Source organism: Molothrus aeneus, chromosome 7 (genome assembly GCF_037042795.1).
Source record: "Molothrus aeneus isolate 106 chromosome 7, BPBGC_Maene_1.0, whole genome shotgun sequence".
NCBI classification, from domain to species: Eukaryota; Metazoa; Chordata; class Aves; order Passeriformes; family Icteridae; genus Molothrus; species Molothrus aeneus.
The window spans coordinates 3,120,591-3,135,736 of NC_089652.1; the positions used below are offsets into that span (position 1 = coordinate 3,120,591).

Below are 15,146 nucleotides of genomic sequence, written 5' to 3' on the forward strand. Positions count from 1 at the left end.
TAGAAGCACATAAATATTTGCCAGTCTGAACTGAAATTTAGCCTTCTACATCTTCCAGTTGTTCTATTCACAATTAATTGACAGAATCACAGAATGGGTTGAGTTGGAAAAGACCTTAAAACTTGTCTTGTTCCACCCCCTATCACTAGCCCAGGTTGTTCCAACCCCATCCAACCTGGTCTGGAACACTTCCAGGGATCCAGGGGCAGCCACAGCTTCTCTGGGCACCCTGTGCCAGGGCATCACCACCCTCACAGGGAAGAATTTCTTCCTATTACCCAATTTTAACCTAATTTTTGTCAGTTTGAAGCCCTTCTTTCCTTCCCTGTCACTCCAGGCCCTTGTACACAGCCTCTCTGATCACTATCCCAGTGTGGATTTACAGCAGATGCTTTTGGTCATTTGACCACATCTGTGGCCAGTCTGTGAAGGTTTGGCTCTTGCTGCATCTGTCTTTAAAATAACAAAGCCAAAAGCCCCATAAATTTTGACCAAGCTTAAAAAATCACCTGAGTTCTTGGGTCGAGTTTGTCTTTGGAGCTATTTTAGGCTGAAGTCAGCATCAGAAACAGTTGCCTTGTGTCCATGAAGGGTTTATAAAATGCCTTGGAGAATTCTGAATGATGCTGTCTTTTTGGAGGCTCTCCTTCCATTGTTGCAGGATGCCATTTTTGGAAAATTCCTGTTCCATCTTTGGCACTCGGACTCCTTGCACTGTGAGGGGCTGGTGGTGCCAGGGGCTCCTTTTTGCAGCTGTGCTTCTCTTCTGTGCAGGAAGTTTTCACTGAAGTGAGCCAATATCACACATTCACTTCTCCCTAGGGCTTCACCACCCCACAGATCTGTGTGGGTTTCACTCTGCACTTTTCTCCTGGAATATTTTTGAAGTGAATGCCTGGACTGCAGGCACCAGAGGTGTGCTGAGCTAGCTTTTGGGGAGCTTCTGGATGCTTCTGGCAGAGCAGGCAGCCCTACACACTGCAGAACCTCCAGAGATATTCATTAGACCAGGCCAGCAGATGGGCTGAGGCTCCAGAGCTGTGACTGTGCTGCAAACAGGGACCAGGGGTCCAGGGCTGTGTCTGTGCCTCCTCCATGGAGAGGCTTCTTCAGCAGCTTCCCTGATGATCCTGAACCCATCAACAGCTCCTGCCACTCCTGTTCCAGGAGTTCTGCAAGCTCAGTTCTGTATCATGCAGATTTTCCTAGGGGAGCTCAGTAACATCAGCCTGTGTTTGTTGAGGCTCTCGAGCCTTTCTTCAGTCTCTTTTCTGTTTCATTTGTCCTGGTTCTCCCACTTCCCAGCTGGCTGTCTCTAATCCAACACCATCAGCATGAAATATTGTTGTGTTATCAATCACTCCTGATTAATTTGTGCATCCTTGTTTTATCAATCACTCCTGATTAATTTGTGAATCCTTGTTTTGTATCCTCCCAGCTTCCAAACTTGTGCCTTTGTGCAAGAAATCCTGCATTATCAAAGTTCTTCAGTTGGGATTTCCATCTCCCTGCCTATTTTTGTGTTTGTTTGTTGTTTGTTTTGTTTTGGGGGAGTTCCTTTGGTTGACATAACTTGTGTTTTCCTTTGTTTTCTGATTTCCCTCTCCTCTCATGCCTTTACAGTCTCATTTGGATTATGCCAGCACCTACCCAGTGGTGAGAATAGTCTGCAAGTTGCAGAGCGTGTGTGTGTGTGTGTGTGTGTATGTTCAAAAACTAATCATGAAGAAGAAGCTAACACAGGTTGTGATAACTGCTCTGAGATCAGGGTGATCTGGAAGCATCCTGAGGCAGTTTGTGGTCTGTGATGTCAGGGTGCCACTTCCTCTCCTCCTGCTCTGACACAGTTCAGATGAGAAGTGACAAATGATTACAGAGATCTGAGCTGGGTTTAGCTCAGGAGTTACCACAGGCAGAGCAGAATGGATTTCCCCTGAAACACTGTCTCTGTTAAAGCCTGTCCATGTTGGACCAACTGCATCTGGATTTATTTCAGCACAGATCTGGAAAGGAATAAAAATCTCATAAACTCACTGTAAATAGATCTAGCAAAGGTGACAAGATGTGGTATTTTCAGGGTCCCCAGGATGAAGGAGGAATTGAGAATCTGACTCCATGTTCTCAGAAGGCTAGTTTATTGTTTTATGATATTGTATTAAAGAATGCTATACTAAAACTATACTAAAGAATCGAGAAAGGATACAGACAGAAGGCTTAACAAGATACTAATGAAAAACTTGTGACTTTCCAGAGTCCTGACACAGCTGGCTGTGATTGGTCATTAAGTCAAAACAATTCACATGAAACCAATCAAACAACCACCTGTTGGATAAACAATGTCCAACCCCATTCCAAAGCAGCAAAACACAGGAGAAGCAATCAGATAATATTGTTTTCATTTTTTTCTGAGGCTTCTCAGCTTCCCAGGAGAAGAAATCCTGGGCAAAGGGATTTTTCCAGAAAATATGACAGTGACAGACAGGACAAACACACTGCCTACCAAAGCTGCAGCTTGTGTTACCTTCACTTGAGAGGACAAAATCACATTAATAATAATGCTTTGACAGCGAGTATTTGCTCTGGGAACACTGAGATAAAGCTGCTCCTGAAAGAACAGAAAGGGGCAACAAGGACTAAAGCTCAGTTTAAAAGATTTCCACAACTGGAGGTGTGCTGGTGTCTGCAGGAAGCAAACTGGGCAGTGCAGTCCTGTAGATTCCCCTGCTTTTCCCCTCTCCTTCATTCCCGGTGCTGTTTCCAACCAGGAGCGCAGCGCATCCCTTTGTGCCTGACCTACATCCCAGAATAGTTCCAGCACGTTTGGGTGTTTGCATGGCTCTATTGATACAGTCAGGATGGACAGCTGTGCATTGACTGAGCCCAGCCAGCGTGGCTGATTGGAAGCACAGCTGCTAAATTTACCAGTGCCATCAGCACTTGAGAATATTCCCAATAACCGAGCAATATTCCCAATAACCGAGCGTTTGACTCCAGGGGTGCACTGGCTGCTCCCCGAGCCCTGCTCTGCTCCTCTGCCTGCATGGGGATGTGCATGCCTGGCCCCACATGGGGGTGCACACACTCACTGATCTCACCCCACGTTCTTCATCCCACTGCAGGCTGGATTAGAGAGTGAGAGGACCAAAAAGAAGAACTACTCCAAAGCAGTATGTATTTCTGTGTGTCTCAGAGAGGGTTCTGCCTCCAAAGCCACTGTGGCAGGACAAGGAGTGTGTGCAGGTGGGAGAGCTGCCAGCCCAGTGTCAAGGATACACCACAGCTATCAGCACTTCCTTGGGAATAATGAGCACCAGTTCATCTCCAAAATGTGGGATAATGCAAACTCTTATTTCAGTGCTGTGCATAAAGTGCATGGGGGAAACTCAAAACCTTACTGGAGCTACCTAACTTGGACACAGAAATAGGCAATGTTGAGAGGATGTCATAGAATCCCAAATGGTTTGGGTTAGGAAGGCCCTGAAACCCCATCTCATTCCACCCCCTGTCATGGGTGAATCTTATTCCAGGCAGGCAAAGAGGACACTGATGCCTCAGGTTTTCTATTTTTCAGATTCTGTGCTGCTTTAGTGTGTGGGTTTTAGCCTCATGTTAGGGGATGGTGAGCTCTCTTCACAGAGTAGGGAGACAAAACAATTCCTTCTCCAGCTGGGGACCAAGGACAAATGATCCAAATCTCAGGCCCAAGAGCACAAACAATGTGGGCTGAAGAGAGAAAAACAAGCAGGATGGGACTTCATAACCTAAAGCTATAATTGGACAATTAACTCCAATATGCAAATGGACCAGAAGTTATAAAAGTGAGAGACCCTGTGACCAGTTGTCCCTTTTGTGACCATTTTGGCTCATCTTGGGTGTAGCCCTGGCTGGGCTCTTGTGCTGCCCAAGGTGGATCCATTGAGGAGATCCTTTTAATAAATCCCTACTTTATCCTTTAGCTCATGAGATGGAGGCTGGGTTGGGGTTCTTTGCCACACTGGAAACAAGCAGAGAATTTTTCTGAGGGCTGGAAGTTGGGTGTGGGATTGAGAAAGCCTGAGGGAGCAGCACCAGCTGCAGCCTGAAGTAAAAAAAAACATTACAAGCAGAAATGGACACAGTGAGAGTGAAATGGTTTCCTTTGTCAAAAGCAAGAAGAAAATACAGAGAGAAAAATAGGGTCACAAAAGGGAGAAAAGTAAAATGGAGTCATTTTAGCCTCTCTAGCATGCAGTGTTATTTGTTCCAGTTTTCATGAGGGTCAGATGCTTTGCATGTAAATGTAGCCTAGAACAAAGGCCAGCAAGGTCTGATAAAACTGACCCTGCTCTCCAAGAGCTGCCTGGAGCATTTGCCTTCAAAAATATGCACTGGAGAGGTTTCTGGAGAGGATGGGTCAGAGGGGCAGGGAAATGGCCTCAGCGCTGGGGCTTCAGGCTCAACTCTGGGAGACACAGGGCAAATGAGGCAAATTCCTTTAGAAGGGCCTGAACTGTCAAGTGATAACCAGTTACCCTGGGCTTGTGGAAAATCCATCATGCCAATGCAGCTGGAGGTCCTAAACAGGGTAATTATTTCAGGGCATAAAGGATGTTACTGTAAATGGAACTGTGAGGCTCCTGGCTGTCTCTGCGTGACATGAAGTGAAACCTTGGGCCCAGATCTCGTTCTTGTAAAAGGAATGTACAGTTGGAAAAGAACTTGGTTAGAGAACAGGACAGCTGGGAAGGATCTCAGCTGGTCTGTTCCCAGCTAAGACAGCATCATCTGGGTTTTTTAAGGAGGGAAAAGCAGTTCCCCAGGAGTCTGTATTGCCTGGCTGGCTGAGTGCAGGGAGTGAAGGCAGTTTCATACAAGAGTTAGAGAGAAAATACTGATGATAAACAGGAGACAACTTGTCAAGATGGAATAACAGTAAAAACAAATGGGGAATACCACATCTGGGAAAAATGAAGGTACCATTACAAAGTAATAGGATGGTTCAGATAGTGATCTGAGGTTACATTTAGTCAATATTGCACAGCTGAAAAAGGCAAACAAGTCCTCAGTGTAGCAATAAAAGGGGTGGTGGAGGTAATTGGTCTGCACAGAGCGCTGCTTTCAGCTGCTGGAGATCCATTTTAACCATTCTTAAGCGTTGGAGAAATTCAAGGAGCTTGGAAAAAGAAAAACAAACAACCTGGTAAAAGCTGGAAAGAAGCCAAGCTGTGTGAGAAGGCTACAGCAGTATTTTAAATCAGTTCTTGAATAAAAGAAACTTGGAAGTTTGCCTTCCATTTGGGGTGATAGGATTGCATTTCAATAGAGATTCTAAGCTATTCCCAGAAGTAGCTTTCCCAGCTTGGCTCTGATTTGGTTTCTAAGTTAATTTGTTTAATTTTTCATGCAAGCTGCTGTATAGCAGATGATAAATATTTCCCCTGGAGATTGATTCAGATTGGTTCTAGTGGATTTTCATTTTGGGAACTCATTAAAACATGGACTTCAAAACTTAATTTTAATAGAAAATTCTAATTAAATTTCCACCAAACCCCCACCCCAAATACACAGAGTGCTTCCTTGTTTTCAGTGTTAAACCAGGGCTGGCTGTGAGGTGATACCTGAACAGTGAATTGCTGGGGAAACCTGAGCTTTTAATGCTGTCCATTGAGGAGACTTTTGGGTCTGTCCTCTCTTCTTCACCACCACATTCCCAGACTCAGGACTGAGTCACTGATTGTTTTCTTTTATTCCCAGCACTGCTGCCATAGGGATTTGAAGCACCTCACCTTGTTTATGGAGCAGTCCTTCTGGGCTTGTTTGTTTTCCCTCCTGACCCCAGGGAGGACAGCTGAGCCCACCCAAATCTCCTACCAGCCCTCAGAATCCTGGGATGAGGCAGATGGCCACTGTCTGGGTTTCATTCTGATGCTCAAAATCAAAAAGAAGAGAATTTATCCAGCACTGCGTGTTTGCTAAGCTGGATTTCTCAAATAGAATTAATTCCTCTACTACAATTTGCAGCTTTTTAGGTGTTTGGCTGCCTGAGGTATAAACAGCTATAGTGATTTATGCCCTTTATTGTAGTCTGTGATCTCCTTTTTGTCCCCATTTTGTGTCCTATTCCCTTCACAGTGTTTGAATATAGACCAGTAATAATAGGAGAGGCAAAAAAAATCTTAAAAAAAGGGAGATCAGAAAGGGCAAGCAGGAGTATCCTTGACATTTTTGGCTGTTCTAGAGGCAGTGACACAAATGTTCGTGTCCTCATGTTTGAAATCATGACCTAATCCTGCACTTCTCCTGTTCTGGTGTATCTTTGAAAAGTTCTGTCTCTGCCTTTGCTTTTCATAAGTGATGACATTTGCTTAAAAATTCCCTTCAGGGTCTCTGTCAATTTTTCTTCTCTCCTTTTTTTGTCTTTCCTTTTTTGTTTTTTCCTTTCCTTCCATAACAGACCAATGGTTATGAGGAAGACGTGTATGGATCATCTCAGAGTAGAAAATCTAGCAGGGTTAGTAGATGATTTCTATTGCTATAAAATTCTATCACTCCATTTGATGGGATTAAAGCTAATTAGCAAATTCTTTTTGGCAGTGAAGCAGGTTTTACCTGTCTTGCACGTTGTGGGTTTGGAGCTTGTCAGGCACTGGAGGTGCAGCAAGAAGTTGTTTGGGAAATAAAAAATCAAAAATCAGGCCATGAGTGGGGAGTCTCAGAAATTGGTACAGAAAGATCTTGGGAGCCAGAGCTGCTTTAACTTGTAAACAAAACTGGTTAGAAATTACATTGTGGCAGCACTGGCAGGGGGGATTTCCACATGCTGGAAACAGAGTGAGTGTTTTACAACCTCTGCAGGGTGTTCATGCTGTGCTCTAGTACTGAATCTCCTAATTTAGTCCATGCCTTGAGATTTCCATAGTTAAAATGGACTTTGAATTTGAATTTGCATAGTTAATATGGATTTTGAATTTTCCCCAAATGCACATTGTTTATTTGAAGTTTGCTTAACTAAATGCCTTTGGTTTTTTGGCTTTTTTTTTCTTTTTTCCCTTTATAAACCATATCCTAGGGTTTCTGGAAACGCCTACAGAGCTGAAGAGCCAGTGCAAGTGTTCCCACTTAACTACTTAACATTGATGGACTTTTATTTCCAGTCCAGAAAAGCTTAATCATTAACTCAGTTGTGAGGATGCAGGTCACAATGTTCCCTCCTGTTCCAGCACAAGTGTTGTGTGTCAATTACAGCAACTCCTGGCCCTGCTTTGTTAAAAATTGGGGATTGTGCAAATGATTTAAAGGGGTTGTCCAGGCACAGCCTGGGGGCAAAGGGGAAACTGTTGGGGTTTTTTTTTTCCCTTTATTTTAACAAAGCCAGACAAAAGCTCAGAGCCTGTTGATCTTTGTGCTATCAAGGCTTCTAAAGAAATTTAGTGCTATGCAGCCTAAAGCTCAGTGTTTAGGCCAAAAATAAACTCTTTTAAGCCCCCATTTATCCAAGTGTTTGAGCAATAACACGCTGAACATGAGAGAGAGTTCAGGGGGTGACTTTGTAGGCACGAAGTTAAGCAGGAGCCTGGATAAACAGTGAAATCTGATATTTCACGTCCATCTAAAATTGTTGCTCCATATAATTTACCTGGCATTATGTGGATAAGAGACAATGAAATACTATTGCTTGGACTGCTGAAAAAACAGCCTGTCCTGTTGCTGAGCCATTTGAGGAGTTCAAGGAGCTTTATTCCGTAGCACTGGTAATAAATGATGTTCTGACTCTTTACTGACATACTCCAGTGCTCCAAGGACTGTAGGGAGAGCAAAATATCTGCAAGAAAGTCATCCAGGGAGAAGAGGTTGTTTGGTTTCCATTTAAATAATTTAAAATCATGCTGGAATTAGCGTTTGCAGCGTGGGGGTTTAGTCTGAGTAGGGCTTAATTACAGCAACATCGTTAGTTCCTTGTAGTTCTGTTGCTGTTTGGATTAATCATTAATTAGGAGGGGGAGGAAAGTTTGGGGGTAACTCAGAATAGCTGAAACTTCAAACCAAATTGATGGCAGCCTGGCTGGCATTCACTTTTTAGGAATATTCTCTCCAAAAAGCCCAAGCTGAATCACAAAGTGACAAGGAAAAATGAAAAATAGGAAAATTCTTCAGGACAGCAGGGAAATGATGAATGAACCTGCTGGCAATGGCTGTTTCCAAAATGGGTGTCCAGTTTTAAGTCACGGAAGGGACTGATCTCCATGTGCACACTGCACTTGCAGTGTCACAGGTTGATCCCTTAAATATGATTAATGCCATGTGCCAAACAGCCCACGTGCAGATTGAAAACTCTAAGCAGGAATGAAAATCATTTCTTAAAGTTTAGTTCAGGTTTCCTTTCAGACAAAGTCTTATTGTACAGGCATTGTTTGGGTGGGTTTTGGTTTTGGTTGTTTCTTGGGTTAGGTTTTTTTGAGGTTGGACAATGATTTGCCCTCAGCCTGTACCTGTGGTTATTGTGACATATCTAAATTTCTGTTTGCTCACAGTGACAGAAGAAAGCAAACAAATTCCTTTATTTTACCACAGATCTGCCTCCTTTGTGAGGAAATTGACACCTCCACGGATCACAGTGGTGAGGCAAGGATGAGTTAGGGTTTGTCAGGAGCTGACTGCTGAAAGCAGAGAGCCTTGGCTGTCTAGCCCCCATGAGAAATGTTTGGAGAGGAAAGGTGTCAGGAGTAGGTGTGAAAGGAGAGCTCTGGAGAGCAGCAAAGGAGGTGAAAGTGTGAGACCTTTCAGAACAACCATTCCTCATTAAGATCCCCTGAGTAGACCAGAAGTGCAGGGATGACTGGATGCAAGGCAGAAAGCAGGGAGAGAAGGTGTTTAATTTAAAGAAGGTGCTTAAAGTCTCACTTCTTAGAGAACAGTTTTCTCTCCACTCAGTCTTGCCATGTCTGACAGTGGCTGCTCACACTTCCTGCTGGGCACAGGCAGCAGCTTTGGTCCCTGGCTTTGCTCTCCATCTCCCCTGGGGGTGTAGCTTACAGGACACAAACTCCTGGGGGTGTAGCTTACAGGACATAAACTCCTGGGGGTGTAGCTTACAGGACACAAACTCCTGGGGGTGTAGCTTACAGGACATAAACTCATGGGGATGTAGCTTACAGGACATAAACTCCTGGGGATGTAGCTTACAGGACATAAACTCCTGGGGGTGTAGCTTACAGGACATAAACTCCCCAGGATCTCAGGAGGAACCTGGCCAGCTCTCTGACCAGTGCATTTTTCCAGTGCTTCAAAGGTCCCACAGTTTTCACACATCCTCACAGCTTTAATGCAGTTCTCTCTTCTTGCATCTGTGACCACTTTGACTGCTTTGCAGTTTGTATTCACTTAATTTACTTTTTGCTTCCCATTTAAAGGAATAAAGAGTGAAGCTGAGTTCTCAAGGAGTTCTCTTTTTTCTTTTTTATTTTTTTGCTTTGTTTGTTAATGCAGGCTTCCTACTACTCTGACCTGGGTCTCCCCAACAGCAGCTATGCTTCCACCTCTCAACTTTCTTCCCAAAATGGAAATTGGGTCTGTTGCCCTCTGGCTTCACCTGGCCTGGACTTTGTTTGGATAATACAACCTCTTGTACTTAGGAATCAATTGGACCAATTGTCAAGAGTCTCTGTAGCTCTTTTTAGTGAAACTTTAAAAAAAGCCCCAAACAAATCAGACCTTTTAAGATTGGAATGAGTCATGGAAAACTGTTTTCAAATGAGCACAGTCAGTTTTCCTTTGCTGCTCCTCCCTTTCCTTGTCTGCCACAGGCCTCAGTTGGTCTAGAAAGATAAGGGAAATCTTAATTACCTGAAGTTCTCTGTTTGAGGCAGCTCCTCTGCCTAGCGTGTCAGTCTGGTGAGCTTGAGACAATCCAGTCTGCACCACACAAAATTACAGGGAAGCAACTCCCAGAGTGCTGGGAGAGCATCAGTGAAGTGTAAAACCCCTGGGAGGTTGCATTGTCCCCTGTGTGTGGCAGAGCTGGGTGCCAGCAGAGCTCCAGCAGTGCCCCAGGGGGCAGCTCAGCACAGGGGTGTGGATGGGGCACTGTGGCAGCAGGACCTGGGCTGGGGGTCACTGCTGGAGCCTCTTGCACCCAGCTCTGCCACACACACAGAGTGCTCTGGGTTTGTGTAAGTTCTGCATTTTGGGGGGGATGGTTACTAACACCTGTTTCAGCCTGCTCTGACTGAAGCACTTGTAGTTTTTTCCTGAATTGGTTGTGTTTTCTCTGCATTTGTAAATAATGAAACACACAGGAGATGATCTTACAACTAACAGTGTGTGCTTTGAAGCACTTCTGTGTAGCTCTTTTTCATGAGGACAAGTCCCATTTCTGGCTCCTGTACACAAACGTGTGGGAGACAATAACAGCTTAACAACCTAAAATTAAATTCTGCTGTTTTGCTTTTGCATACTGTCTGTGTCCTCCCTTCCTGTAGGAAATGCACGTGCCTGCTTGGTATTCTTAGTCTTTGGGGAGCAGAGATCTAATGCTTTCATGGAGCACATGACTAATATTCTCTGTACTGGGCTTCCTTCTGTTGTCATGTAGTGATCCTAATCTCTCACCAAGAGGGTTCATTCTGCTCTAGGCACCTGGTTTTTTTTCCTGTTGAATTTTCTGTGCCAAACCAAAAAGTGTTGTGCTTGTCTCCCCCAGCCCTCCCTGCTGTACAGCGATGCCCTGCCAGCCAGGAGTTACAGGGTTTGTTGTGCTGATGCTCTGAGCACCAACACCAGAGCCACCCACCCCCAGCCATGCACATCCTGTCCCCTGCCTCTGTCTGTCATTCCCCCTTGGGTGCATTTATTTGTCTCACCCCTGGTGTCCCATCCATCTGAATGCCACGTGTGTGATGCTGTTTGTGCACACCTGGGTTTGCTGAGCCTTCCTTTAATTCCTGTTGGGATTGTGCTCATGGGGTTGTGATGCTGCCAGGGAATTGTCTTCCTCGGTGTCTTTCCAGGAGCAGGACAGAGAGGCAACATCAATTCTTGCTGGCTGCTTAAAAACTAACAAAAATCTGCTCACAAATATAATTTTTTTAGACAAATTCCTGCCTTCTTCTTTAAAATGAGCGTCTCAGAATTTTTTCTCAAAGCTTAAAGGTAGAGTTTCCCACTCCCCTTGAGTTTCCTGAACCATATATCTCTATGCTAAACCAGAGTCTGTCTTAAAATATGCATTTTCCTCCTATTTTATTAATTTACTAAACTGGCTGGTAAGTGAAGCTTATTAGGAGGTAAGTGGAGCTCATCACTGCCAGCACCAGCAATGAAGGTGAAACAGATGGGATCAGTGTAAGAATTGATGTAGCCATTTTATGGGTAGGCAGTGAATTGAGTTAAAATTAAATTGAAGCCCTGGGAGCAGGGTTGGTGTCCCATCTCGGGGTGTGTCACATCCTGCACGTACGCTCGCCTCGGCTCTTCCCCTGCATGCTGCTTGTGTTGCACCCAGGAGATGGCCCTGTCCTTGCCTCCAGGAGGTGTCCCTGTCCCTGCCCATGCTGCTGGCTGCCTCTTCTTGTTCTGGGTGAGTTTGTGAGTGTGCAGAGAGGCTGAGGTGCCGTGCTGTGCTGACTCTGTGTTTCATTGTAGGCGTCCGTGTACGACGAGAGCGTTTACAGCGGGAGCCGGCGCTATAGTGCCCCCAGTTCCCGTGCTGTAAGAGCTTTTCTGCTTTTCCCTGCTCTGTCCCTGTCCTCTGCCAGCCTGGGCAACCTTCCACCTGGGCTCTGTGACATCCAGCACCTGCTGCTCTAGGCAGCAGGAGAGGGAGCACCATTCCCACCAGCTTCCATGGAGCAGTGATCAATGGGAACTCGTCCCTCTGTGGGACAGGGAATCCACTTCTGCCTCACACAGATAAAATACCTAGGAAAGGCCATACATGAAATCCTTTCTCTCCCTCAGACTTAATTCTGCTTGTCAAATACAATTTTGAAAAATAATCAGCCAAAAATTTAAAAATCAGTTCCATGTAGGCCGTGTGAAGTGAATGATTTTTGGGAATATATGGGTGGCTTGGTTTTGTTTCTTGGATTTCCCACCAGCTTCCATGAAGCAGTGATCAATGGGAACTCATCTCTCTGTGGGACAGGGAGTCCACTTCTGCCTCACACAGATAAAACACCTTGGGAAGGCCATACATGAAATCCTTTCCCTCCCTGAGACTTAATTCTGCTTGTCAAAACTGAGAAAAATACAAGTTTAAAAAATAATCAGCCAAAAATATAAAAATCAGTTCCTCATAAGCAGTGTGAAGTGAATGATTTTTGGGAATATATGGGCGGCTTGGTTTTGTTTCTTGGATTTATAGTCAAATATATTTTACATTCATGTATGTGACAGTGCTTCCAAAATGTGTGTTCCTGAGAGTGGAGGGCTCTGTCATGGGGATGGGGAGCAACAATGTAAGGAATGACCATATCAATTGTGTATTTTCAAAAAAGAAACTCCAGGAGCTGGTTTACAGATTAAAAGGCACAAAATGCCTTCATATCTCTTCTGTGGGTGTTTGGGGCAGCAGAACCCAACCAACCAAGAGAACCCCAGCAAACAAATAACCACCATCTAAGGCCATAAGAGTGAAAAACCTGGAGACAGAGCAGTGATGTTAACTTTAAACATCACATTTTTATTAGCTGGGAGGAGGAAACACTTTGAAGAATGCTTTCTAAGCACTTGTTAGTCCTTCAAGGGCTGTGCCATCCTCTTGCCAGCCCACTGATTCACATCATTTACAGCCCAAACCTTTCAGCCAAAAACCTGTTTGTGGGTCTTTCAGGGGCTGTCAGTGGCATAAGAACTGAAACCCTGGTGCTTTCCCATCCCTCCATCCCCATCCCACTCTGAGCCACAGGTATTTATTTGTGTGTAACCCAACCTTTCCTGTTCCTGGAGTAATGAGAGAGTTGGGGGAGGAGGGGTTTGCCCCAGAGGCAGTGACCTTGTCACAACACCTGTGACAAGCTGTTTTGTTTTAATGCCTCTGAACCTTGCAGCACTTTTAACCTGGAGTGGGAGTGTCACCTCTGCTGGCTGTTCCCAAAAAGTATTTTTGGAAGGGCAGGTGGATGCAGGGGGTGAGGCTGACGGTGGCCTTGCATGGTCACAGCCACTTCCACAGTCAGCCCTGCAATGCACAGGGAGCAGCTGTGGGATAAATAGGGCCTGGGAACATTAATATAGGACTCAGCAGTAGGTACAACTTTTTCCCTGTCACAAGTTTCAAATTTATTCTAAACCCTTCTTTTGTTAGGCATAAAACACTGCAGTGACCAAACAAAATCTGTGGCTTTACTTCAGTGCTTTTTGCCTTTAATTTAGGAATTATTGTGTGACTGGCAATAGTTGGAAACAGTGTGCAGCAGAGTTTTGTACTGTGCATATTCTCACCTCTGAAATGAAGATCAGGTGCACAAAGCCAGTGTAGGACACAGAGTCAACCACAGGACAACCCCAGCTCTGGGGTTGGAAGGGACATTAAAGGCCACCTGGGCAGGGTCACCTTCCACTCTCCAGGGTGCTCCAAGCCCTGTCCAGCACTGACCATTGCAGGGATCCAGGGGCAGCCCCAGCTGCTCTGGACACTGTGCCCGGCCCTCCCTCGGGGTGCCCCGAGGGCACTGTCCTGCCCATGGGCTGTGCACCCTGCACAGGATGTTTTGTGGGCTGACCCTGTGCTTGTGCTCTAGCTGGGGTTATTTCCAGCTTACCCTCTCACCATTCATTAGTGCTGCAAGCTTAATTTGCAGGTGATGCTGTGCTGCTGTGACTAATGGTGATGGAGCAGCCCTGTAGTGGCCAGGTGACTTAATAAAAAAAGCCCTGAAAAAACCCACATCTCCAAAGTATACTAATTCTTCAGATTTCTGTGTGTTTGTATCTGAGAAATCCTAATCACCTCTGAAATAAACTCATTGTTTCCAGGGTAAGTTCTAGTTCTGTTTCCCTGATGCTTTAAACTTTTATTTCCCTGTTCCATGTCCACTGCATTAAAACCTCTGGAAATAAAAGAGCATGGACACATTCTTTGTCCTTGTCAGCAGCCAGCCAGCCCTGTCCTGCCTCTCTGCTCAGATCTTTCCTTTCAAAAAAAGCTGCAAGATTTTCTTTGGCAGGAGATGAGGACTGCAGGTGCTGGAAAACCAGGAGAGAGACTCAGTCTCTGAGCTGGGCTCAGCTTTTACTTTAATCCCCACATATATGGTGGATGTTTCTTCCTTTGGCCTGTGGAGCACAAATTCATTTTATAGGTGCACAGTGTTGGGAACATGGGAAAATGATTCACCAGAGAGCGTCAGAGCTCTTGGAAAGTAGTAGGATGGAGGCTTTTGTAGAGAAACTGAATTGTTTACTTGTCACTGGTACCTGAAGAGATATAAATAAATTATTAGTATTCTAAGAATTGAGTCAAATCTCTACTTGAACTGCCAGTGGAATTACTCCTTGCCTTAATTTTCAAATTAACAATTCTCTGTTTTTCACTGCTGTTCCTTTGTCCAGCTGCATGTAACCATCTCTTGAAGTAATTTCAGATGTGATGCTCTACATCCTCTCCTGCTTCCCTTGCCAGTTCTAATGGCTTTCTCTTTTCTCTGCCTGCTGTTCCTGGATTTCCTGCTGCAGCCTTCTGAGTACAGCTGCTACCTTGGGTCGGGATCTCGGGCATCCTCCAGAGCCAGCTCTGCTCGGGCCAGTCCAGTGGTGAGCTCCTCTATTTCTCTTTGCCCCTCAACTGTTTCATTCCTCTCTCCTTCAAGGCCTTTTTTTGTGCAGAGAGGTCACTGTCTCTGAGTAATTCTTAAGGGATGTATTATTTGCTTAAAAGTGCTGTCACACTTCTCCTGTAATCTGCCTAAATATTTGGAACCTTAGAGTGAAAAATTCTCTAGTAGTAGCAATGGCAGCAGCACAGAAATTTCAGCTATAAAATTCCATTTGCAATCTGGTAGTGCATAAAACAGTAGGAAGATTTTTTTAGTAATTCAGGTACATCTACCTCAGACATTTCCCTTAATGGCACTGTTAAATAGTAACCACTAGTCAGTCATCTGAGCATGAATCCTCTAAATGTCAGTGCTTGTATCCCTGGATTTATAAATGCAGTGATGAAGAAAATT

General features: G+C 44.8%; 1 protein-coding gene across 1 annotated transcript in view; it reads left to right on the plus strand.

Annotated features, from left to right (window-relative positions):
* The window catches only part of LOC136558617 (leucine-rich repeat flightless-interacting protein 2-like), a 106,334-nt gene that overhangs the window by 60,142 nt on the left and 31,046 nt on the right, over positions 1-15,146 (plus strand). The window contains exon 7 of the mRNA XM_066553183.1: positions 14,653-14,730. Coding sequence (XP_066409280.1) covers positions 14,653-14,730 — 78 coding nt within the window. The remainder of the gene's footprint in view (positions 1-14,652; positions 14,731-15,146) is intronic.